Source organism: Rhinopithecus roxellana, chromosome 4 (assembly GCF_007565055.1).
Source record: "Rhinopithecus roxellana isolate Shanxi Qingling chromosome 4, ASM756505v1, whole genome shotgun sequence".
Classification (NCBI taxonomy): domain Eukaryota; kingdom Metazoa; phylum Chordata; class Mammalia; order Primates; family Cercopithecidae; genus Rhinopithecus; species Rhinopithecus roxellana.
Genome location: NC_044552.1, coordinates 3,595,699 through 3,622,528, shown reverse-complemented (window position 1 = coordinate 3,622,528; position 26,830 = coordinate 3,595,699). Strand labels below are relative to the sequence as shown.

General features: G+C 41.4%; 1 protein-coding gene across 2 annotated transcripts; it reads left to right on the top strand.

The window, feature by feature from the left end:
* The first annotated feature begins 8,061 nt into the window (after window positions 1–8,061).
* MYLIP (myosin regulatory light chain interacting protein) lies at window positions 8,062–26,764 on the top strand. Of its 2 annotated transcripts, XM_010376391.2 has the most exons (7): window positions 8,062–8,420; window positions 9,563–9,753; window positions 20,438–20,623; window positions 21,539–21,736; window positions 22,218–22,382; window positions 23,414–23,834; window positions 25,158–26,764. In XM_010376391.2, the coding sequence occupies exons 1-7, from the start codon at window positions 8,334–8,336 to the stop codon at window positions 25,245–25,247; spliced, it is 1,338 nt and encodes a 445-aa protein (XP_010374693.1). In that variant the 5' UTR covers window positions 8,062–8,333; the 3' UTR covers window positions 25,248–26,764. The 2 variants fall into 2 exon arrangements, with proteins under 2 accessions (XP_010374693.1, XP_030784600.1); XM_030928740.1 differs by lacking the exon at window positions 21,539–21,736.
* Window positions 26,765–26,830: the final 66 nt, after the last annotated feature.

Here is a 26,830-nt window from a genome sequence, read left to right as displayed (position 1 = left end):
TTCCTCGGACAATCTATGATAAATCAAAATATCTTTGTCATGACAAGAACAGTGATATACACCCAGGTAGAATCTTCATTTCATGGGTATGTATTTGACATAATTTGTTACGGAAAAGTGAATTAAAATTTTGTATTAAAAGTCTTTCCATCTAAACTAGACCCCAAGATCAAGAGATTTGGTGTTTGTCTTCCTTACATTTGTCATTGGTGGCCAGGTTCTGAGAAGAACAAATATTTTAAAAGATGACAGAAAAGAGAAAAATAACCATGAATTTTAACTTTCATTATTTTGAAAAGGAGGTGGATTCAAATGTAAGGGTTTCTCACACAGACAATTCCTCAATTATTTGCCTATTTAATTCTATTCAGTCTTCAAAACAAGAAGACAGTAAGCTCAGTAATTTTTGACAATGGATGTAATTCAGATGACATTGCTATTCTGCCTATCACTCCCTCTTATCTCCCAGATCATTTCTCCCTGCCCCAGACACACTGACCTCAGAACCCTTGAAAGCTTCCTGCATGGACAGTTCCTCTGTTTGGAAGGCTTTTTGCACAGATACCCATCCATAGCACTTGTCCATCCCTCCATCACCTGCTTACAGTCTTGCTTCTGTAACTTTCTTCATGAGCATTCCACAGCCAGTGTATCCAAAACTGCAATTCATGCCTTGCCCACCTCCCCATGTGCCCTATGCCCCTTCCTGGCTTTGTTTTTCTGTTCAGCTGGTAGGTGTTCTAACCAGCTGATCTGTAATGACACCTCTCCCTCAGGCCTAAGCATGCCCTTCCGTAAAGGACAGAGGGGCCAACAAGATTCATTGTATGAGTTTAGTGGGGATGGCTGTTCCCAATATTAATGGCACATTAGGGAGCCCCAACTTTCCAGAGAAAAAGCAACAACTGTTAGAAATGTTATAGATATACCAAGGGTATGCTAAATCAACCAGTGACGTATGTTGTGAAAGTGACAAGCTTTTGATCAAGATAGAAAACAAGATAAAAACTATGAGCGTTTTAGGATGAGGCACCTTCTCATTAAAGTTCAGTTACACCATCTCTGCCCAGTTTCTTTACTGCTATTGATATTTGCATAGTTTATAACACTTGGTATGCAAACCTTACCCTACTCAGTTATTCAGTGTCGTGTCCTTCTGTGTTCTCTGAAATTGTGATTATTTGAAAATGATTTGAAAATGAAGGTCTCCTATCTCCCTCGCAATCTCTCAGTGGCTATTCATATCTAGCATCCTCTGTCAACTGTTTTCCTCTGTTTCTCCGCTTCTCCCCTCTTCTCTCACCTGGTTCAGAATTCATGGACAATTCCTCAATTATTTGCCTATTTAATTCTATTCAGTCTTCAAAACAAGAAGACAGTAAGCTCAGTAATTTTTGACAATGGATGTAATTCAGATGACATTGCTATTCTGCCTATCACTCCCTCTTATCTCCCAGATCATTTCTCCCTGCCCCAGACACACTGACCTCAGAACCCTTGAAAGCTTCCTGCATGGACAGTTCCTCTGTTTGGAAGGCTTTTTGCACAGATACCTCCACAGTATCTTTTTCCACAGATACTTCCTGCAGGGACAGTTCCTCTGTTTGGAAGGCTTTTTGCACAGATTGCATGGGAAGCCATGGGCATTCCAGGGTAAGGAGAAGCAGGCTGGTTCCTCCCTACCTACACGGTCCCTCTAAAAGAGACATTTCTGTTCACAGAGCTTAGGAACACAGCAAAGATTAGGTACAGACTGTCGACATTTCTCAGGTTGCCAAAAGCACGAGATTCTGCTCTTCCTTGGGTCCAGATTTGCTGGAGAACAGGAATCCAAGCATGTGCTCCTCAGTGGTTGCTGTAAAGCCGCTGCCCACTAAGAGTTGGGCCAGATAGGTACCTTGAAGCCAGGAGAGCAAACCAAATCTCTCACTGACTTACCTGGTTTTTGTGTAGTTGCCCTTGGTAATTCCTTAGTCTTATCTCTGGACAGAGTAAGGTGGGAATGGCCTCAGGCCCTCCCTTGGGTCTGAGTTTTAAAGCAAGTAGAAACTACCCTCCCCACCCACTCCACAAGGCCAGTGCAGAGGCAATAGTATTAAACAGCAATTCCAAGAGAGTAATTCTAGAGAAAGGTGGAATGTCCAGCTGCTCAAACTACATGGAATGTTCACCTCTTATCTCCCACCTTGGAAGATCTGGTTTTTAATTTCATTCAGGAAGACAGAAATATTTGTGTACTCTCACACGTTTCACATCTCAATGCATTTTCTATATCGTGGGCAAGTTCAAATGCATATCTATTCATGTTAACCTTGGAAAAGAACTATTAATTCATCAACTGAGATTCGGGTTTGAGTTGGAGCCTCAGGCAGACTGGTTGTATGATCTCTATTCTGTGGCTTCCAACTGCATCCCTGGCATCAGTGAGTCCCCAGCCTCTTTCAAAACTAGAATGATGGTGAACTCTGCTGTGGGAGGCTCAGCACCTAGGTATCACTACCCTTGATAAGTAACTCAAAAACACATGCCTATTGATCATTTCCATAAGTAAAAGGTAGGCATCAAAAACATTGTTGTTAAACAAAATGTACCAAGTTGGAAATTTTCTCCCAGCTCTGAGCATCTCTCAATGAAATGACACATGCTAAACAAGTAAGCATATCACAAAATGTGATCTTTCAGGGCATTTTAGTAGTGAGAAAGAAGACAAACACAAGAAAGGTTAGTAGTCCAGAGAAGAAAAGGAGAGAGCTGAGAAACAGTAATAGTTGTAATTATTTTTGTGTGGTGGTTGTTCTTTCTGGTTATAACTTTCCTAATAGTCATAATACCAGGTTTAGATTTGGAACTCTGCATCCAAGTCTCTCTTGCTCTCTTAATATATTCCTGGAAATTAACAAGCAGTATTTGATTACAACATGATAAATATTTAGAGACCATCATATGCAAAATACAAGAGTGAAACATCAATACTAAATAGAAATGTCTGATAAAATTATAGGTACTTCATTTTTTGCCTTATACTTTTCTGTCTTTTCCAAGTATTCTGCAATGAACAGTAACTCTCCTAATTAGAAATTTTTTTAACTGCCTGCTAATTAAAACAATGCCATTTCAGATCTTCCAGAGTTTTTAACATGAGTGCTGCCTATTCCTGCTTCATTCCTTCTTTTTCTCTTCAAACAGCCAGTTTCAGAAATGAGATGCTCTGGTTTGATGGTAGGCCAGGATCAAATTAAAGTGCTCCTGAGTTTCACAAGTCTAATATTTCAGATGAGAGATTTCAGCTCATTTGACACATTCTAACATGCTTGTGTTTGATGAAGCATTACTTACGTGAATCATTAGCTTTAATAATGTGTGAAAGCAAAACGATGGTTTTTTTAGGCAGTCACTAATTGTTCTTCCCTCCGTGCTTCTACAAATGAACCTTGAGAGGCCAAAAGAAGGGTGTGGCAGGTGATGAAGGCTGTCCTTCTCTGGAGACCCAGCACAGGGTTTCTGCAGCGGTACACGCAGTGTTGAGAATGCAGTGCGCAGATAGGTACCTACCCATCCGGATCAGACCCAGTGCTCAATCAGAAGGAAGATTTTGCAGCCAAATGATCATCACATCCCACAAATATGATCTAGTGCTCAGTCTTGAATCCTAGTATGTGAGACAGAGAAAATCCGTGGTGCTCGGGTGTGTCTGAACAGCTAGGACTCCACTGGGTTAGCCAACTCTACTGCCTAGTTATGGTTTCTATTTTTAAATTCTGTATTCATACAGCTGACCTTTTTTTTTTTTTTTTTTTTTACTATGCTGGTTAATTTTAATGCTATCTTTAAAAGATGGGAGCTAATTGAGAGAAAAAGAGAGCAGACACAGATAACTTGGGCATCTCTCTGGCTTCAATCACGGCTCAATCCAATACAGTTCCCACCCCGGGTGTTCAGAGTCTCTTATTTTGGAGTTAGACCCAGCTGGGGCTTGAAACTGGCTCCAGACGTTCGGTAGCATTAGCAGATGGTGGAATCCTCAAGGAAGTAATTCTACTGTGGGTTTTCTATTCCCTAACCAGGTCTTTTGAGCATAATGTGCTTTCTCACCAGCTCACTCAGCCTCCTTATTCTGTAACTAACCAGTCTCTCCCTAGCTCTACTCAAGGAAGAAATTACAAAACACAGATGAGAGAAAAGACAGTAAGAGACAGTGAGGAGAGAGAGGGGTCATGGTCCAATATACTCCATACATGCTAGTGGGAAGCCAGTATTTTTTTTTTTTTTTTTTTTTTTTTTTTTTTTTTTTTTTTTTTTTTTTTTGCTTCCCGGTCATAAGGATTCCTTACTGCCCACCCCTCCTACCCCCAAGTGCCATTTTCCTATTTTTAGCTTTGTTTTTTGTTTTAAGAAATCCTTCTCTTCAGTCTTATCTGGTGATTCTTAATTTCAAAACCATTGACTCCACCAACCATCCTACAGCAGAAGCACTATCTGGGTTTGGATTAGAAATATCCCTGTCATGAGTGCAGTGGCTCACGCCTGTAATCCCAACTCTTTGGGAGGCAGAGGCAGGAGGGTCGCTTGAGCCCAAGAGTTCGAGACCAACCTGAGCAATATAGCGAGAACCCCATCTCTACAAAAAAATACAAAAATTAGCCGGATGTCGTGGCACCTGCTTGTGGTCCCAGCTACTCTGGAGGCTGATGCGGGAAGACTGCTTGAGCCCAGCAGTCTGAGGCTGCAGTGAGCTATGTTCATAACACTGCCTGCCCTCCAGCCTGGCAACAGAGCTATACCCTGTCTCTGAAAAAAAATTTTTAAAAAAATTCTTGTAAATCTTATACTTCCAACTATTTTGCAAATGACAATTTTTAAAAATAGTTTGGGGCAGTGGCTCACACCTGTTATCCCAGCTCTTTGGGAGGCCAAGGTGGGCAGATCACTTGAGGTCAGGAGTTCGAGACCAGCCTGACCAACATGGCAAAACCCCGTCTCTACTAAAAATAAAAAAAATTAGCCGGGTGTGTGGGCATGGGCCTGTAATCCCAGCTACCTGGGAGGCTAAGGTAGGAGAATTGCTTGAACCAGGGAGTCGAAGGCTATAGTGAGCCAAAATCATGCCATTGCACTCCAGCCTGGGCAACAAGAACAAAACTCTGTCTAAAAACAACAACAACAACAACAACAACAACAGCAACAGTATTAAAAATGTGGGGTTTTGTTTGATTTTTGTTTTGTTTGGGACAGGGCCTCATTCCCTTCGGCCAGGCTGGAGTGCAGTGGTGAGATCATGACTGACTGAAGCCCGGAATTTCTGGGCTCAATCCATCCTCCCACCTCAGCACCCTGAGTAACTGGGACTACAGACACATGCCATCATGCCTGGCTAACTTTTTGTATTTTCAGTAGAGACAGGGTTTTGCCATTTTGTCCAGGCTGATCTCAAACTCCTGGGCTCAAGGGATCTGCCTGCCTTGGCCTCCCAAAGCGCTGGGATTACAGGCATGAGCCACCACGCCCAGCCAAAAAGTTTTAAATAAATTAAAGCATGTCAGATTTTACCTATGCTTCTACAAAGTATTTTACAAGCTTAGATTTTGTTAAAACAATGAAATCATACTTGCAAAAGAAAAATCCCTGCTAAAACCAAAAATCTAAGTTATTTTTAAAGTAGTCCACAAAGGGGTATTTGGTTTGGGTTTTTGCTTGTTTTATTTTTTATTTTTTAATTTTTTATTTTTTTCTTGACCAACCAATATTTCCCCATTCTACTCATTTCCACACCTGGTCCCATTGATTTCTATGAGTTTCCAGTCAGCCAGCTTTAGTTTCTGTTGTTCATAAACAAAAATACTAACCAATACAACTGGTCTCCCTATTGCCCCTTGCCTCTTCTTCCTGTTCTGAAACTTGTAGCAATTAAGCATAAATTAGACAAGGAATGAACCAAATGCTATCTCCCAGATAAATTCCCCAGATTATTAGTAAACTGGAATTCAGGGAATAGGCACCGCAGTTAATACAAGAAGGGACTATTTCAGCCCACAATAGCTGAAATGAGGTGTATTTATAAGACAGAAAGATGTAAGAATGCACCTGTCCCTCTGCAACAGGAGGGATTAGGACTTGGACAGTTTACAGTTTTACTCAGTCAGCTTTAGCAAAGAACTGTGTGTGGGAGGATCCCTCCTTTTTTTTTAGCCTTAGGCTCTGATATCGTACCTACTTGATCAGAAATAAAGGCCACTAACAGATCCTTGGGACTTGTGAAGCAGGGTAGGGACAGGAAAAGACATCATTAAGCAGCGACAGAGCTGACCTTATAGCCTCCCTTACATGCACAGGGACATTCAAATGCTTTTGTGAACATGATTATCTTTGCTTTGCTTCCCAATAACGCTGGGTAGAGACAGAGCAGACATTGCTGTCTCCATTTTACTGCTGACAACACTAAGCTTCAGACAGATGAAGGAAGTTTTCTCTTTTTTTTTTTTAATTTCGTTGTTTTCTTTTTGTTGTTGTTGTTTAGAGACAGGGCCTTTTGCTTTGTCGCCTAGGCTGGAGTGCACTAGCGGGATCACAGCACACGGCAGCCTCAAACTCCCAGGCTCAAGTGATCCTCCCACCTCAGCCTCCCGTGTAACTGAGACTACAGGCAGGAGCCACCACACCCGGCTAATTTTTTTGTATTTTGTGTAGAGATGGGGTTTCACTATGTTGCCCAGTCTGGTCTCAAACTGCTGGGCTCAGGTGATCCTCCTGCCTCGGCCTTCCAAAGTGCTGGAATTACAGGTGTGAGCCATCAAGCTGGCCTGAAGTAAGTTTTCTAAGTTTCCATGGCTGAAACCCACATCATCTGGCTTCTATAAAGAAATAAAAAAGGTAGCCTATGTAATGTATTGGCAAACAGGAACAAGCGGTAAATGAGTGAATAGTTGTAGACCTGTAATAGCTACTATTGCAGTAAGGCCACCTGTTAGGTCAGGAGATGGGCATCTTACCTTAAGACAAGGACAACATCTGGTTGCCTGGGAGACGGGACAGGCAGGGTATCAGATGCTGAATGAATGTTTAATGAATGAGTGAGATAAGGCAGGAGATAGAATGAGCAACCTGAGAGAAGGCCTGGTGCCCTGTAAGGCGTTTTGATTCAGCAGAACGAGTAAGGAGAAGCCCTTCTGGAGGGTAACACACCAGCACTAGACCAAGACACCTGGCTCACTGGTCACCTGCAAAAACTTTCATACTCACACTGTTTTTCTCAATGATGAGGTCTTAATAAGGAACAACGATTATGCCACCCAGCAACCCACTGTGGCTAAGCCTGGTGGAAAACAGTCTTTTTCCTTTCCTTTTTTTTTTTTTTTTTTTTGAGACAGAGTTTTTTGCTCTTGTTGCCCAGGATAGAGTGCAGTGACACAATCTCAGCTCAGCTCACTACAACCTCCGCCTCCTGGGTTCAAGCGATTCTCCTGCCTCAGCCTCCCAGGTAGCTGGGATTACAGGTGCCTGCCACCACGCCTGGCTTTTTTTTTTTTTTTTTTTTTGTATTTTTAGTAGAGACAGGGTTTCACCATATTGGCCAGGCTGGTCTCGAACTCCTGACCTCAGTTGATCCGCCTACCTCGAACTCCCAAAGTGCTGGGATGAGCCACCATGCCCGGCCGAAAATAGTTTCCTTTAGGCTTTGGGTTGCTCCTTTTCCTTTTTGCTTTCATAACCGAAATGCGTGCTCGGAGTGATCCAAGATATCTGAAGAACAGTGGCAGCTTGCAGGTGTTTAATCATCGTAAATTCGAGATGGCAGAAAGGCGTCCCCGCCTGGAACCCCAGGCGATCGCTCACTCCGAGCAGCGTCGCCCAGCGGGCAAAGGCGGCGGGTGTGCTCCGGTGCCTCCTTTCCTGCCGCAGCACTTGGCGCGCGCAAGCTGCCACCTCCCGGAGCGGCCGGGGGAACTCAGCCGGTGCTGGGAGGCGGGGGCCGCGGCCGAGGGGCGCCGCTATTGGCTCACCGGGCGGGGGAGGAGGGGCGGGGAGACCGTGATTGGCGGGGACCCGAGCTGAAGGGGGCGGGGCCGCTATATCAGAGGAGTCCCTGTCGCGGCGCAGGCAGTTGAGCTGCTGGAGTGCGGCGCCACCGCGGAGGACAGGGGGAGCTGGCGGGCAGCGGGTGAGGGGGCGGCGGGGACGCGAGTGGCGGCCGCGGGGCGCAGGACAAGGGTCCGCAGAGCTGCAGCCTTCGAGGGCCAGCCCTCTCCGAGTCCGGGACTGGGTCCCAGCCGTGACAAGGCGGCAGCCCCGCGCACACCAAAGAGAAGGCGGCTGTGGCGGCAGCGGCAGCCCCAGCCATGCTGTGTTATGTGACGAGGCCGGACGCGGTGCTGATGGAGGTGGAGGTGGAGGCGAAAGCCAACGGGGAGGACTGCCTCAACCAGGTGAGGGCGAGGGGCAAGAGGGGGCCCCGGAGGGTCCCGCGAGACCGAGGGGCCTCGCAGCGAAGCCTGGCACCCTGGCGCGCCGCCTACTAGGGGCCGGAGGCACTGCGGCTTGCAGCCGGGGAGGAGAGCGTCCCCTCCTCTCCACGGGCGTGGGGCGCGCGGTCTCCTCCTGGCGTGCGTGGGGTGCGCGGAGAAAGCGCGCAGCGGGGGTCCCCAGCGCTGAGGGCCTGGCGCAGCCCGCAGTCGGGATCCACCCCCCAGCCGCCCATCATCCCCCCAATCCAGCACTTTCCCTGAAGAAGGCAGCTCCGCACACCTACCGCAGGTGCGTGATACCGTCTGTCGGTTCCCCGCGGCGCCTGGCAGTGCCACCCGCGTGCCAGGATGGAATGGAGTGACTCGAAGCAGTCTCGGGCCCCAGGGTATCTTGGCAGATAAGCAGGGCCCTTGTCTCACGCTGCCTCTCAGGCTGCTGCTCTCAAATGCACCGTTCACCTGCATCTCCGGGTTTGCGGGGGACGGGAGGAATAGGTTTGGGTCATCTACTGCTCGGTTGTTTTTAAGCATGTGGTTCCTTAAGAGTGAGGGACATCGGTGCCAAATAGCGCATAGGTGGTATGGCAGACAGCAAATGTGATCCCAGGAAAACGCTATACCCTTAACCCCTCTAGCTCTGAGATGTTTGGGAAACCGCATGTGAAGCTTAGCTGACACTTGTGGCGTGTTCCCTCAATGTGTTTGATTTTTGGAGTCCAGATGGTTAAAATTGCCCAGATAATAAGTCGCCAAAAATCAGCTGTGCAGAGTATGCTGGTGGAGGGAATTCCGGTCATTGGAATGAGAAGGAAAATACCCTGTAGTTTCCCCTCCTCATCTTTTGGAAGGCTACTTTTGAGGACTCCTTTTTTCTCTATTGCAATTGGTCATGCCCTAGATGTTAAAAGGAATTATGAGTCTCCATACCATAGGTCGTGGTTTGGTGTCATTGGAGCCGTAGAACTTTGTTTTTCCAGTTTAGATCAGGAATTGTAACACCACTGAACTTTGTAAAAAGTACCAGCAGTCGGCCTCAGGGAGTCGTTGGGTTTGCTTTGACATGTACCATTTGCTCATCCAGGCTGCATTCCTTTTTGTTTTAGGTGTGCAGGCGACTGGGAATCATAGAAGTTGATTATTTTGGACTGCAGTTTACGGGTAGCAAAGGTGAAAGTTTATGGCTAAACCTGAGGAACCGGATCTCCCAGCAGATGGATGGGCTAGCCCCTTACAGGCTTAAACTGAGAGTCAAGTTCTTCGTGGAGCCTCATCTCATCTTGCAGGAGCAGACTAGGTAAAGTGAGCTAAAATAAACCACTGTCAAATAGACCTTTGGTTCCCTTTAGAAGGGCCGCTGCACCTTCCCAGAGATACTCACAGGCAAGTTTGTTTTGATGCGGAGTTCCATCTTAACTTACGTTTTCCATGCCAGTCCTTTTGTTGAGGTGAAGAGGGAGCTACCTACTTGGTCCGAGTGCATTTTCCAGTTCATTTTTTAGTTTTTCTTGTCTTTACAAACTTGATGGGTGAGCAGAGTTGAATTCTTACGAACACTTCAGATAAGTGCTACCCCAGAAAAAAAATAAAAAAAGAAAGAAATACCACCTGACCCGACTGACTGACTTCCTGATAGCAGCATCTAATGCCCGATAGTAACCTCTGCCTCAGCAGTGTTACTATAGGTCATTGCAGACTGTTCTAACAGAAAGCAGGAAACAGTTCCTCTTGGGTTACTTAAACTTGGTCAGTTTCTCCAGCCTAGTGTCAGATTACAGTGTGCAGCCAAGAGTTCTGTTTGACTTCATGCAGAATTTTTAAAGTTTTTAAGTTTCTTGAAAATGTAATTTCATGAAGTCTTCTGAGCCTGCTGTAACTGAATTCCAACCCACAGATACATTACACAGGATTGGTGAGTTTAGATTGAATTTATCTCTCTACGTTGTAAAACACCACCAGCAGTGGTAGACAACTGAAGCATGTGGTCTCATTTTTCAAACAAAGTATGTTCTCCCCTGGACTCACTCTAATACTTTTCTCAAGAACGAGCCAAACTAGGAAATTGATATTTAATATTTATTGAAAGGCAGGAGACTTCAGTCTTACAGTGGCATATAAAAAATTAAAAAGGAAAACAGCTACTTTAAAGACATAGCAAACTTTGGATCTAAGTTCTAATGTTTTTCATAATTCTTTGGCTGAGAAATATGCCATGCATGTGAAAAATGTGATTCTAAAAATTTTAAGTAATGATGAAGGAGCGTTATCCTTTAACAGTTTTTTACGTGACATTTGCTTGTTTGTTTTACCCAAGGACTGATAAAAACTCATTTTGAAAAACTATTCATTTGAATTTGAAATCTCCACTTTGCCTTGTAATCGAGCTTTAAAGGTTGAGGCAGATGTTTAATTTTGTTTCTGAATGAAGATGGTATATTGAATTCTTGGTACTCCTGAAAATATCTTGCAAAATATTCAAGTGATTGCATGCTTCAGGATGTTTTAGCTGTCTGTATTAATCAGAATAGGCTTTTAAAAATTATTATTTAAAGCTGATTTGTGAAAGCTTTGTGTTTCACTGTCATAACTTGCAGTCGAATACAAGATATAACACAACATATTGAAATTTTCATTGTGTAGTCCTATTACGATTTTGTAATTATTTCAAGATCTCAAGAGGCAACCCAGTTTTGATGGCACAAATTTATTTTTTAAATCTTCAGAAGCTTGGAGTACCAAATAACTGCATTTAAACAATGGCTGCAGTGATAATAGCATAATACATTTGTTTTATGAATGTATTCAGACTTTATAATTGACTAGTAGATGGTCTCTACCTGTGCTTTCCTGTAATTGGATTAGTAACTATTATCAAATCAATTATATTCATGTAAGAAATAGAAGAAATAGGGACATTTTATGAATTAGAACTCAAATCAAATTTCCTGTCTTGGTTTCTCCTTTACTGATTCAATTGACTTGGACTCTTGAGATTCATAATAGTACTCAAAGAATGTACATACCTAGTTCAACTAGGTAATTTTAATTGATTGTAATTCCTTTTTGAAATGGTATTGAAAAGTTAGTGTGGCCTTAACTTTTAACTTGCTTTTAATATATTGGTGAATTTTACTTGGTTTTGTGGGGTTGGCTGAAATACATAACTGACACTTAAGTTTTAGTAACTAGATAAAGTGATTTGTAATTAGCATTTATACCTCTTAATTAGGACATCAGAAGCTGTACTGGATCCAGTTTACAATTAGCATTGTTTTTGCATGCATGAAACTATAGAACAAAAATACTTATATTTACAAATGCTAGCAAATGAAGCTGGTTCATAAACTTCTTTGATGTTTAATTATTTGTTGTAAAATACTTACATAAAATGCCATGAATATACAATAGGTCTGTTTATGTAGTGAGTAAATTTAGCTTTGACAATCCAGTTATGAGGTGATTTTTTTACTCTTTTTCTAAATCATGAGAGTGCATGTAGTATAGTGCACTGAAAGTGTCTAGACGGTTTATTAAATGGTGCTGAAATATCCTGGCAGAGTTGTCCTAGTTAACATATTAGTTCATATCAGATTAGGGAGGCCCTTGTGAGAATGATGGGCAGGAAGGCCTGTTTGTCATAGGACAGCACCAGGGAACCAGGCAGAAGCCCTGTATTGTAGTTTCAGCTCTGCCACCAACTACCAGCCATCCAGACTGCCATGGGCCCAGCTCTACATCCTACTTGAAAGCCCCTGAAGAGATGGTTTCTAAATTTCTCTTAGCAATAACTTTTTTCATTGCTTTCGTGTTCTCTTTATATTATTTTCCTTAATGTTTTCCTAAATATGTGTCTCTGAAAATAGAAAAAGCACATCAAGTGTTTGTTTGCTTAGATTGGTAGGTAGAGTTCTGATTTGGCCTAATTTTAGATTTGATTCTTCTATCTAGATTATGCTTTGCTCTTGAATATGAGCCTCAAATGTAAAAGGAGAGTCTTACTTTTCAGCTGGCATATTTCAGCAATGGAGACAGCAGGTATTTTCAGCAGATGTTTGTGATGCCATGGAATAAAATGAATAGTGAAACAAATTAATGTATTCTGGAAGTAGATCTGAAATAATAATCATCTTGAAAATTCTTGCCTTTCACAGGCTTTGAGTTTACTGCAATTCTGACTGGATTTTGTCAACATTTCCAAAACCAGAGATTAGGGAAGTATATGCTTCATCTTCACAATGATAATTATACCATCCACTGCCAATAAAAATCTGTATTTTTTTCCTGACTTAGCCACGTTTTAGCAGAGCTCTGAAGTCTTTGCTAGGAGACATTTTGCTTAGGTAAGGCTCACCAACACATGGATTCTCTTTTCCAGAAAACAACCCCAGTCCAAGAGCTCTGTGAGTCCCAAACTAAATGTTCACAGAAATGCTATAATCCTGGATGTTAAATTTCATCCAGATTTCAATGATGCCAGCAGTGATGAGTTTGACTCTGACTTGTCCCTTGTTAAATCTGTCCTATTCTGGCCTCAGTTCCATCCTCAGCCCTTGGGAAAGCCTTCTCTAGCCTTGCTTGGGAGACTAAACTCCCCCAAGACATCATGTATCTTTCCTTTATGGCATTTAATGAACTTATAATACTACATATACTTATGTGGCAATTTGTTTATTATCAGTCACTCTAATAACCTAAACTCCATTAAACAGAAAGCTGATCAACGTTGTATTCCCAGAATCTAATAATAAGTGCCTGTTGCATATTTGTTGACTCATCGAATTAAGAACTTGGAAGTAAACAAAAATGGAGTTAACTGATATAAGTTTTCCTAATAGGTGTTGAGATGTTTTTCACTTTGCTTCTCTATAAACTGAAAAGTTGAGCGTATCTCAAAGAAATCTCACCATTTAAAAAATGTTTTATAGTGATTATTTTCTACTTGAACTTAACTTAGAGCTTCCTCACATTCTTTTGCTTCCTTTCTTTCACCCCCTCTACCCCATCCTAGACCATGTGTTTATTGTGGCTATTAGTTCTTTCCTAAAAGAAACTACCACTTATCTGGGCCGTCTATGAAGGTCAGATAGTTTTCAAGTTATAGCATCACTTTAACTGCAACCCATTTATAGTCCTAAGTACATATTAACTAGGTATTTCTGTCTTCCAACAAAAATCACTTTTAGATGTGGAAATCTAGGAAAGATTGCACGCCCAAACACAAAATAGGCCCTGGAAAGTAAAAACAGTAAAAGCAGGCATGTGGTTATTTCCAAAGAAAGTATTTAATCGAATTTTGAATTTCTGATTTAATTTTTTCTTTTGTTAAGGCTATAGGATGTTTGTGTTATTTTATGTGTTTATTTCAGCCAAGGAACACCTGTCTGGGTACCTTTAGGCCCTTTTTGACTTTCTGGTACTTATATATTTGTATGAAATATTCAAAGAAAGTTTTTAAAATGTCATTTAAAATTAAATCTGAGCATTTAGAAGGCACCTAGGGTCAGACTCAGGGTGACCAGTGTTGAGCAGCTGTAGGGACACTGGGTGTGTTTCCTCTGAATGGTGTCCCACTGTGGCCTGTTCCCAGCCCTCTTCTGTACCAGCAGCAGGACCTAGCAAGTAACTCAGGATGTGAAGGCAGTTAAAAAGATGATGAGGTCTGAAAATTCCTGAACCTTCCCGGCCTCATGGAATAAATGTACCAAAAAGCATTCCTGGCTAATCCAGATTGTTGAGAAAGAGATTGTAGTTAACGCTTTTAGATTTCAGGACTGCCTAGATTGGTGTTTGCCTAGGATGAGTATCTACTGTGAGTGAATAAGCACATTTTTTAGAAGTGCACATTTTCTGCTTTCAATTAGAAGTGTTCTTCTGGTGCGGGTTGTGATCACTTTTGAAGTTGGAAATTTTCCCAGCTGCTGCCCTCCACCTCTTTTAACTGCTTTAGAGCAGGAACACTTTCATCAGTGATTCTCGTTTTTGTACTTTGGGCTTTGAAAAGGATCTCCTGAAGCCTACATAGAGGCCTAACTTGGTAATTATTTGGCTGTGACAAGTTTCTCAGTGGCAAGCCCTCCAGGAAGTAGATAGATGTGGTGGTTCATGTTAGATATGGCTAGTTATTTGAATCCTTGACCCTAAGGGATTTTTACTAGTATTACTTTCTTAAGTTCTTATGAAAATTTTCAAACATACAGGAAAATTGGAGATTTTTTACAGGGAACACCTATATATATACACACTATATATATGTACGCTATATATTCTATATAGTGTATATATACTATATATCTACTTTAGTATGTATTACATATTCATCCATTTATCAGTCCTCTACCCACCCATCAATCTGTCTTACTTTTTAGATGCATTTCAAAGTAAGTTGTATATAAGTATGTTTCCCCCTAAATACTTCAGCATTCATAACATTAACTAGAACTCAATGTTTGCAGTTTTTTCTTTTGATGTAAAATTTATGTAAATCCTAATTGCACCATTTAATGATTTTTGACAAACGGCTGTGCTTGTTTAAATAAAACTGCTATCAAAATTTAGAACATTATCCTCACTCCAGAAAGTTCCCTCAAGCCCTTCTGCAGGCAACCCCTCTCCTTCTTCCCCACCCCCATCAGCCGCCTGCCACACCTCTGTCATGTGTTCTTCTACCAGAGATGAGCTATGCCTGTGCGGCTTTCTCTATATGGAATCTTGTGGTATGCACTCTTTGATGTCTGGCTTCTTTTGTTCATCACAGATTTTTTGAGATCCATCCACATTGTCGTATGTATCAGTGGTTGGTTCTTTTATATTGCTGGATAGTATTCCATTGAATGACTCTAGTGTTTGTTTATCCATACTCCTAATAATGAACACCTGTTTTCCAGCTATTATGAATAAAGCTGCCATAAACATTCTAGTATGTACCTTTTTTTTTTTTGTAGACACATATTTTCATTTCTCTTGAATAAATAAATACCTAAGAGTAGAATAGCTGGGTCATGGAGTAAGTAATCATTTCATTTTATAACTGCCAGACCTTTTCCCAAAGCTATTTGGCAATTGTGCTATTCTGTACTCCCAGCACGAATGTAAGAGTCTAATTCCTCCACATAGCTGCCAGCTTTCTGGTGGGTGTGTAGTGGTAGAATGTTGTGGTTTTAATTTGCATTTCTCTGACAATTAATATTAAACACTTGTTCCTGTTTTTATTGGCCTATCATGTATCTTTTTCAAAGTATCCAAGTCATTTACTCATTTTTGTTGTTTGCCTTTTTTTTTTTTTTTTTTGAGTTGTACAAATTCTTCATGTACCCCAGATACCAGTCCTTTGTCAGATATATGTTTTGTAAATGTATTTCCTCCTGTGGCTTACCTGTTTTTCTGATGCCTTTTATGAGTAGAAGTTTTTAATTCTGGTGAAGCCTAATTTATCCACTTTCTTCTTTTGTGATTTTTGCTGTGTCCTGAGAAACCTTTGCTACCTGGAAGTCATGAAGATACTCTTACGTTTAGTTTTTAAAGCATTACGATTTTAGCTTTTACATTTAGGCCCATGATCCATCTTGAACTGACTTGTGTTTTACTGAAATTAAAGATACAAAACAGAAAACTCTCAAAGCAATTCTGTTGTGATTTGATAGTTTTTAAATATAACTTGGCAGTCAAAGTTTGGTTTAAAATAAACTGTGGGTAGGTGACTCACTGGACCGAGGCAGGCTGACTGATGATCACAGTGGCTTCTGACAAGGGGAGAGCAGAACCAGCCATTACTCCCTATGGCTAGAGTCAGCCATGGCTTTCCAGGAGAAATACAGTTCAATTATTGGTAATTGAGAGTTTGAAAAAAAATAGCTACTTAGCTGTTTTAAAGATGTAGGTTAGTTCTTAAATTTTGAGTTTAATAATGAATCTGGATATATTTTACATTTGTCATTAAAAGCTCTTCAAAATAGTGTAATTGGTGAGGTAGCTGGAGGGCAGCAACTGAGAGGAACCCTCTGTGATGCACAGATCAACAGCTTCTGATTGGTTTGCAGGGAGTTCTGCTTTGATTCCTCGATAATTGCTTTATGAGACAAGCCAGTGTTGAGAGGAAAGTTCTCTGATTACAACTCTTAAAAGATAAATGATCTAACTTCATTCCTTAGCACTGTAAGAAGGAATTAATTTTTAAAAGAGAGAAAATTTGAAGTACTTTGAAAGAAAAATACAGTAAGAATATGTGATTCATTTTTAAAATTAAAATACGGCATATCCTTACATTCACTCCATTAAAAAAAAATCGTCCATAATGCTCAGTAAATGTTAATTCATTTGGGCCCATGATGCCAGGACATTAGTTAGCCAGAATCTTATGCCTGGGGCCCCAAAATGTGAAGAGTCATGAATTAGAAGGTATAACCCGAAGAATGTTTAAAAGGTGCAGTTCGAGCTTAATTTGTGCTCATAGGACATATTCATGGACATTTGCTTAAGACAAAGAACACAGTTTTTTTCCAAAGGCTTTCTTTCTGTTTGTGATTCTAGGAAGTAGCCTATATTGAATTGAATATGTCATCAACTTTTGATCTTTAGTGCAAGAGCATTCACTGCAGGCACAACTTCTTTGACCACTTCTGCTTGTTTTGATATCATTGGTAACCTTTCGCCTACTTTACAAAAAAAAGAGGGGGGGCAACACCCAGGAGCCCAGATAGTTACAATCCAGATGGTTTGAGAGGAAAATACTAAGAGAAAATACTTGATTCAAACCCACCCATAAATATTGAGCCATCATTGAAGTTCTTGTTAGAAACGTATCTCTGAGCTCTGCTATCCTCTGTCTTGGAAAGAGCCTATTAGAGTGCTGACCTTTGCTGCTAGTACTCCGTTGTACTGTTCTCCTGGAGAGCATAAACTTGTCACCCAAAAGCTAGATTGTGGCTGGAGTTATTTTGATGGGATATGTCTCTTCATTCTAAAAGGCTGGAAGTCCATCTAAAAAGGAACTCTCAGACATGTTTACCCTATAACCCCAGCTTAGGGCTGGGCACAGAGGCAATGCAAGACAAGTATTTATTGACTGGAAATGAAAAGGTTACTTGATAGCCATGAAACTGCAAAATGCAGGAAGGGCCTATCAGAAAGCTGACATTGACAATAAGGAGAAGGATTTTTCATGCTTACCAGGCATCCTCTGCAGTCCAGGCTAGAATGTGGAGTATGTCCAAAAGGTCAATCATCCCCCTTGCTAGACCTTTTCTTAAATTCTGGCCCATATGCTGAGAAGGATCAGTGGTGCTCTCAGGCTGCCTGCCACCTGTTTACATTCTGTTACTGCTTCTTTGCCTTTGATTTTGGCCACTGTCTCTCCAGAAGTGTAGGCATGGATAGGTTGCAAAAAGACATGGAATTGATTCAAAACTCTTCTTACTATTTAGTAAAGCAGGAGCTAGTCTCTAACTTTAGACTTGAAAAATAAGTTAAAAGGCACTTTTGCCTATAATCCCAGCACTTTGGGAGGCCGAGGCAGGAAGATCACGAGGTCAGGAGATTGAAACCATTCTGGCTAACACGGTGAAACCCTGTCTCTACTAAAAATACAAAAATTAGACGGGCATGGTGGTGGGTACCTGTAGTCCCAGCTACTCGGGAGGCTGAGGCAGGAAAATCGCTTGAACCTGGGAAGCGGAGGTTGCAGTGAGCCGAGATCGTGCCACTGCACTCCAGCCTGGGTGACAGAGCAAGACACCATCTCAAAAAAAAAAAAAAAAAAAAAAAAAAAAGACGCCACTTTTACATAAGCAGTAATTAAACTAAGAAGACTTAGTTTGTGGCAATATTCTTCAAGTCTTTCAGAGCGTAATTTCTTCTTTAGCATAAGCATAGATGCAGATTTCAGTTTCCTAACAGCACGCCTCCACCCCAGTTGAATACAGAGATGGGTACATTCACCAAGATGATGTTTATCAAATGGTCATCTAAGAAGCCTTTTGAGGCCTGCAACAGTGTGGTAAACCATGGCTTGCTGAGAATGCTAGATCTCAGTCCTCAGAGAGCTATTTTACAGCAAGTTATTTTTGTGGCAATTCCTTTGCCCCAGTGGGAAATCCCTTCTCAGTTTAGCAGTATGTCAGAAATACTTTAAAGATTAGCAGATGTTTGGGTTAATAAAAAGCATGTTTATCTTCTTTCAGGCTATTACACATTCTTACTATGATTTCTTTACAGGGACTTTGAAAAAAAAAAAAACTGTAGTATTTGGCAGAGTGTCATCATTTTAAATATTTCTTTATCATTACAGAATGCACAAAACATTGAATTTAAACACTGCTTAGTGCAAATAAGATTAATGGCTCTTGTCAGCCAGACATTTTAGACTCTCAGTGTAGCACTTCCTTAGATCTGTAGCCTCCCTGTCTCCTCTTAGCTGATTCTTACTCGTTCATGTTCCTCTACCTGAAATGTCAGACACAGATATATTATAAACAGAAGCAGTGTTAAGGACATCGCACCTGGCCAAAGTTATAATTCGTTTGTTAATGGGAGGAATATTGCGGCAATATTAACCTTGTTTGAGAGGTTATGACAAGTCATCAAAGGAAGGTTAAAACTTCACATTGGCCAGGGACACATGTTATAACTGAGACCAATTTGTCTACAGCAGTTTAGATGCTCTTCAGAGTTTTGGGCAGTGTGACGAGTATCTGAATTTTACAGGAGTTTTTAAGTGTGACATACCTCTTAGTAAATGTAGAGTATAGTATTGTATACAACTAGCAGAGGCTCAAACAGGATGAAACTAAGGTTGGAAGGTAAACTAATCATACATAATGTGCAGTTTTATGTACATTTTTGGAGCGCTGTGATGTTCGAGGCACTTAAGAAGTCATAGATAATATACATGTTATGTCAAATACTGTAGTAGAGGAGTAGAGGATTTGCATGTGATACAGACCAATGGGTATCCAAGCAAGGGGACAGAAAGAATGGCCATCAGGATAAAGGGAGCAGCAAGACCAGAGACACCATGGCATGAACATGCTTCCTGGATTTTCCAGAGAGAGGAATTGTTCCCTCTCCTGGGGCATAGCAGCTGCAGGGAATGACAGGAGACGTGGCTGGAAAGCTGGGGCCAGATGGCGGAGACTCCTCAGCTCCACGTTAATGACGTGCTCCCTTGGCAAGCCGTACAGATCCCTTGAAGGATTTTGAGCAGAGAAATGACAAGTTTATACTAGAAACAAGCAGCATGGAAGGTAGGCTGCCTGCATGGAGTCTGGAGGAGGAGAGCAGCTCAGAGAATAGCGTAAATTCTTCCTGCAAGTAGTATTGAGGAGGTACAAACAGGAGGATAGAACTGGATTTAAATAGTTTTCAGAGACAAGAAAGTCAGGTGAAATTGGACAGAGTCCAAAGTCAGTCTGTGGTCTCCACTGGGAGAAAAAGGGCTTTGGAAAGAATATATGGAGTTTGGTTTTGAATGAGCCGAAATTGAGGTAGTGAAGAATATCCAGGTGGTGAAGCCTATAGGAGATTGGACATTTTTCCTGTGATTCTTAGGAGAGAAGCTGGCACTGAGACTAGAGATAGGGGTATCATTTGAATAAAAGTGAGAATTTTGTCTTTATGTATAGGGTTCCTTAAGATTCTATCAGAATCCATGTCAAGATACATTTTTTCTGATTAAAATAATTTATTTTAAAACACTATAATGCAGAAACGTATGTGTAATTATTTTATGTTTTGTAGCCTTAATGTTACCCAACTTGTATTAAATAAGTTTATCTTGTTTGGGTCACAACTTTTATTCCAAAGAAACTCAGTTCTTACTTTGATTTTGTCTTAATACTGATTTTTTTTTTTTTTAAAGTTCTTTAATGTTAAGCATTTTCAGTGAGACTAAATTGCTCTCCTTAAAAGTGACTGTGAAATTGCTAAGTAGGCTGAGACTGATGTCAGGTTATCCCCAAGCATAACCTCACTCTCACCTTGCTCTGCAGGCACATCTTTTTCTTGCACATCAAGGAGGCCCTCTTGGCAGGCCACCTTTTGTGTTCCCCAGAGCAGGCAGTGGAACTCAGTGCCCTACTGGCCCAGACCAAGTTTGGAGACTACAACCAGAACACTGCCAAGTATAACTATGAGGAGCTGTGTGCCAAGGAGCTCTCCTCTGCCACCTTGAACAGGTGAGGCTGCCATCAGGGCTACTGCTTATATTCATAGAGCTATCAAATGTATAAGCATTTCCAGAAGAAGATGAATCTGTGGTACATACACATAATTCATGAGGTTAAGACTGGGCCATTGCCCAATTTAACCAAGTATTTTTTTAAAATTTGTTAGCCTTTTATTTGAAAAATATATAAACACAATATGAAATGCTATATAATGAGAATTTTTTAAATCTCTGCCTTTAAGTACAAATCTCCTAAAATAGAAAAATCTATTATGTATATTGGTGTTTTCTTCATCCCAGCAAGAATTAAACCAGGAGATCTAACATAGGCATTTTAGTTATCTATTCCTGAGTAACAAGTTACCCCAAATCTTAGTGGCTCAAAACAACAAAAATTGTCTCACAGTTCTGTAGGTCAGAAATCTGGCCATGTCTTGACTGGGTCCTCTGGCTCATGAGACAGTAGTCAAGCTGCAGGTGGAACTCTGTCTCATCTGAAGGCTCAACTGGGGGTGGCCTCCATGCCAGGTTGACTCCTGTGGTTTGTTGGCCTGCCTCCTTCCCTGGCTACAGGGGCCTCAGGGGTCAGCTCTATACTTATAAACTATATGTGGACAAATGCGTGAGACTTTCCAATATGTAAATTTGGCTTACGTATATTGTTAGAGACTTTTCATAATTCTTCAATTCATCACCCATCCAGCATCCCCAAAGTGTTTTTACCAAGTATTTAATAGTTGAGATCCCGGTGTCTTAGAGGTTTTTTATAGTGAGTTCGCTAAATACATGAAACATCAGTAATACATAAGTTTTAAGCTGTTGTGATTCATCAGTGTTAGTATATTTCACTTGTGAAGACTACATGGGTTTATCTCTAAAGTTAATATCTGTATACTTAATTCTCTGTCCTCTTGGTGTCCTCCAGCATTGTTGCAAAACATAAGGAGTTAGAGGGGACCAGCCAGGCTTCAGCTGAATACCAAGTTTTGCAGATTGTGTCGGCAATGGAAAACTATGGCATAGAATGGCATTCTGTGAGGGATAGCGAAGGGCAGAAACTGCTCATTGGGGTTGGACCTGAAGGAATCTCAATTTGTAAAGATGACTTTAGCCCAATTAATAGGTAAGCCAAGACTTAACTTTTTTTGACCTAAGCATGTGTATACATCTGTAGCTCTCGACATAATAGAAAGTAGGAAGGGATTTACTCGACAGTCAACTCTTAGGAATGAAATATTTCATTTTGGTATGTATATTAATTTTATTCAGGCCTAAATAACCATTTTAAATGTTACTCAAGGTATACAATGTGGCAGAGTTAACATTTTCCAAATAACCCATTCGCTGCCATAAAAAACTTGTTTTCACCTCTAGACATGCATGTGTACACACCCAGCACTTGCTCCTACACTTCCCTCCACATATGCCCAACTGCTTTTCACTGTATCTTTATGACGAGGCAGCATCATGGTGATGTGATAGCCCCAGAGGAAGCGTCTGATTTTTCTCCTAGGTCATGAGCAAATGGGGATCCCACAAAGGCACACACATGGTGAAGAATCAGTCCTTTTAGATCTGCTTTCTTTTCTCTTCTTGTCTCTTAGGATAGCTTATCCTGTGGTGCAGATGGCCACCCAGTCAGGAAAGAATGTATATTTGACGGTCACCAAGGAGTCTGGGAACAGCATTGTGCTCTTGTTTAAAATGATCAGCACCAGGGCTGCCAGCGGGCTCTACAGAGCGATAACAGAGACGCACGCGTTCTACAGGCACGTATCTCATGTGCTTGGTCACCTCAGCACCGCAGCTCTAAGGTTTTTAGGTGACAACCAGGTTTCTACAGTTCCTTGGATTGTTGTGTCAATGAGTCTAGTACAGAATATAGGAAATTCTGAACATTTTGTTTCTGCAGTAGCAGCGGAGTCCTTGTTAATGTAGTCTTGTTTTACCCACAGAAGGTGCATGTGTGTGAGCCACACAAACACATTCTCTGCTTGCCTCCTACCGTATTTTCTTATGCCATTAATCTAGACACAAAGTGTGTTAGGAGATTTCTACGCCTATTTAATTAATACAACAACCCTAAGAGGTTAAGTATTATTACCCTAATGTTAAAGATGAGGGAACTGGGAGGATAAATGTTTACTTAGTCTAGCACTCAGGTTCAAAGCCAAGTTTGACTACCCTAAAGGTAACCCTGAGTGGGTGGGCCTGCTCCACTGCCCAGGAGAAGGATAGCACAGGTCATCTTTTCTTTCTGGCAGAGCTGCTATCCTGAATCCTCACTGTGTACGAAAGGATTTTTAAATAACAATATTGATCCCCTCATTTCAGAGGGTACTTTGAAGCCAAGTTGTGATTGGACTCAGGTATCTGGACAATTAAAGTTAAGAAATTTAAGTCGTAGGCATCTTTAAACTTCTTTTATGTTAAAATAGATATACAACTTATGAAACAGAATGGAATATTTGTAGACATTTCTAACATAAAAGCCAAGACTTCAAGGCAGATGCCCTTTTTCTTCCATAAGCAACTTGACTCGGTAGCATCTGTCCTGGGGAGGGGGTATGTGCTCACTGCCCTCTGTATTTACTGCTTTATGGAAACAATAATATTAGGAGACGTTAGGGAAACAGAGGTGTAATCACTGAGAATATCTACCAGACGTAAAATTGGAAGGACTTACTTTCATACGTGCAGGCAAGAATATGAAACATCTGCTTGTTCTTGTTGACAACAGCGAATAAGGGGGCTGCCGGGCTCTTTGGTGTTAAAGTAGATGTTCAATCTTGCCTTGCAGGTGTGACACAGTGACCAGCGCCGTCATGATGCAGTATAGCCGTGACTTGAAGGGCCACTTGGCATCTCTGTTTCTGAATGAAAACATTAACCTTGGCAAGAAATATGTCTTTGATATTAAAAGAACATCAAAGGAGGTGTATGACCATGCCAGGAGGGCTCTGTACAATGCTGGCGTTGTGGACCTCGTTTCAAGAAGCAATCAGAGCCCTTCACACTCGCCTCTGAAGTCCTCAGAAAGCAGCATGAGCTGCAGCAGCTGTGAGGGCCTCAGCTGCCAGCAGACCCGGGCGCTGCAGGAGAAGCTGCGCAAGCTGAAGGAAGCCATGCTGTGTATGGTGTGCTGCGAGGAGGAGATCAACTCCACCTTCTGTCCCTGCGGCCATACTGTGTGCTGTGAGAGCTGCGCCAGCCAGCTACAGGTAGGGGAGTCAGCTGCCCGCTTTTGCCTGCAGCCTCACCTACCCCTCCTCTTCATGGGGAGTAGGAGCCAGGTACTGGCTTGCTCATGCACCGACGGGGACTGCCCATCTTCACCCAGAAAGGGTCTTTGTACTTGGTGACCTAAAAGGTATTGGCCTTTAGAAACATTTTAGATGAGTGTACTATTTTCATAATTACTCCAAATTATACAGTGTTTTCAGGTTCTGAACATGAGGCTCAGATTCCTGGGTAACGTACCTAGTTAGCAGCTGACCTGAGGACTAGAATCCAGGCCTCCTTCCTCTATTTCAAGTTGCCTCCCTTTTTCTGACACTTAGGAGGATGGTCTTTGTTACTTAAGATATTTGGGAAAGAATACTTCTCAATTATCCATGGATGGGTTGTTGACTCTGTGATATTGGTGATTAATTTCCTTTTATGATTGCAGATGCTTCAAGGGCATATGGGTTGACTGTTATTTATTAGCCAGTCAAACTAATTTTAATATTAACAACCAGAAAAAGAGAACTCACATATAGTTTTCTTCCTTTCTTGCATGAAGAAGAATTTTAAATTTCCTCTTACAATAAGTTTTTTCAATTTGTTTTTATTTCTCAGGTGTGTTTGCCAAATGTCACTATGGTTTTATGTAAAACTGGTCCTAAATAATACTTAGTCCTTCAGAAGCTGCTAATTTCAGAGCTAATAAAACCAAACGACCCCTGTGTCCTTTCCCCAGAAGCAGTCATAGGCTTGTCTTTTTCTGCCCAGCTAGTCCAGCTCTCATCCATAAGTCTCTCCTGAGGGCTGATGATGGGCACGGACTTTCTGAGAAGTCAGCCAGGAATGTGGAGCTGCCACCTACGGCTAGGAGCAGAGCCACCCTCCCTGGCCATGCGGGCATCAGCCCAGGGATGTTGGCCTGAGTCAGTCAGCTGAGCTAAGGACACACAATTTCAAGAAGGTCTCCTGCATTGCTGCCTGAAGTGTTATAGTCTACTCACGTAGAGACCACATTCTGCACAGAAAGACGTCTTCAGTAATTGCTTTACTCAATGTACTTTGTTTAGCGTTTGACTAAAAATATAATTAATTTCCTTCAGTTTGTATTATTTCGTCATACTTATTTTTAAGCCCTTGTAAAGTATAAACTTTCAAACTTGTGAGACAGCAAAGATCTCTACCATTTGAAAGCTAGAAATCACTGTGATCACAATTGATTTAGAAAATGAAATGCACTAGCGACCAGGGGCGCACGCAGAGACACAGGACCCCCACCAAGGCTCGCGTGCTAACAGAGACTATTGGCTTTTCTTTTCCAGTCATGTCCCGTCTGCAGGTCGCATGTGGAGCACGTCCAGCACGTCTATCTGCCGACCCACACCAGTCTTCTCAATCTGACTGTAATCTAATCTGTTGTGCTTTTATTGGACTTGCCATGTTTCCATGAACTGCACTATTATAAACTATAAAAATGATAGATTGTGGAGAAAGTAATTACTCCAACACCCATCTGCCACGCGATGTTAAAAAAAAAAAAAAAAAAAAAGGGAAGAAAAATAACACAGCTACTCCTCACTGCAAAAACATATCCATGTGTAGAATCAACAACTGCAGTGGTGGGGACCAGGAGGAGCTCTGGGACACAGACACATTCCTTGGATGTTGATTTTTTTTATGATCAAGTAAAGGAATAGGTAAAGTCTTTGATGTCAGTGAAGTGGCAACATAGCCAAAAAGTTGGGTACCTTTTAGGAAATGATGTTGTAAGTCTCCTTAATGTATCCCGAGGTAAGTTTCCTACCGGCAGCAGATTTTGTAAGAATTACTTTTAAGAATTTCATTCTTTTTGTATGGTCATGGAGCTCCAACCATTTTTAATAGGAAAGTTTTCTGTAAGTCGTCGTTTTAATGTCATTTCTGTCTTTATAACTTGATCAGGAATGATTGGAAGGCAAACAGATTTACAGATCAACTCTGTGACTTTTAAAAAGTTGACCATGTCAGATCTAAACCAGTGTGGCTAGTAAAAAGCAGCTCACTCAATGTGGGTGGCTCCCTGTTCCTTTACGCTCCCTCTATCCCTACCCCCAGAAGCCTTTCGATTATAAAATACTACCAATTTTGTTATAAGATTACTGTGGAGTAGTCAAGGACTCCCCGGGCCTTCTGAGCTGGTGGAATATTTTATTTCGGACTGAAAACAGAGAGCACTCTCCTTGGGAAGGGAAAGCAGAGTTTGCTGAGTGAGAGACGGAGTCTCATGGTGTACAACTGAGGGTAGTTAACTCATCACTCCTCCCAAGCACTCGATCCCAGCTTCACCCACTGGTGTTGCTTTGCTTGAACTGTCAAGCCTTTTATAGCCTTACCAGAAGTATTTAGATATTGTGTCCTTTTCTGTGTTTTTTTTTGGGGGGTGGGGGTGGGGGTGGGGGGAGGTTTTGTTGTCAAGTAACTGCTTAAGTATTAACTTTGGGTTGTCCCCTCTGTATGTTTCAAAGGGGTTTTGGTTCTTTTTGCTTCTGTATTCTTAAACATGTTTTCCACTCCCACTTGGGCATTTTGGAAGCTGGTCAGCTAGCAGGTTTTCTGGGATGTCGGGAGACCTAGATGACCTTATCGGGTGCAATACTAGCTGAGGTAAAGCTAGAAACCTACACTGTCACTTTACTGAGATTTCTGAGTATACTTTTCATATTGCCTTAATGTAGCAGTAATGTGTTTATGCATTTGTTTCTTTGCACAGACATTTTGTCAAATATTAAAACTCTACTTTTTTATGGCACATATTAGCATATAAGCCTTTATTCCAAGAGGTATTTATTTTTTCACTTGTAAAAAAATAATGTTTCCACGTAAAGAACTCTGTTATATCCTAGAGGACTCTGTCTTTTTATATTCAGGATAATAAAGACTTTAAAGCAAACATGGATGTGTGTATTGTCATAGTTATTGTCATTTAAGCCAGTTTTATTTCATTTCAAAGAAATAA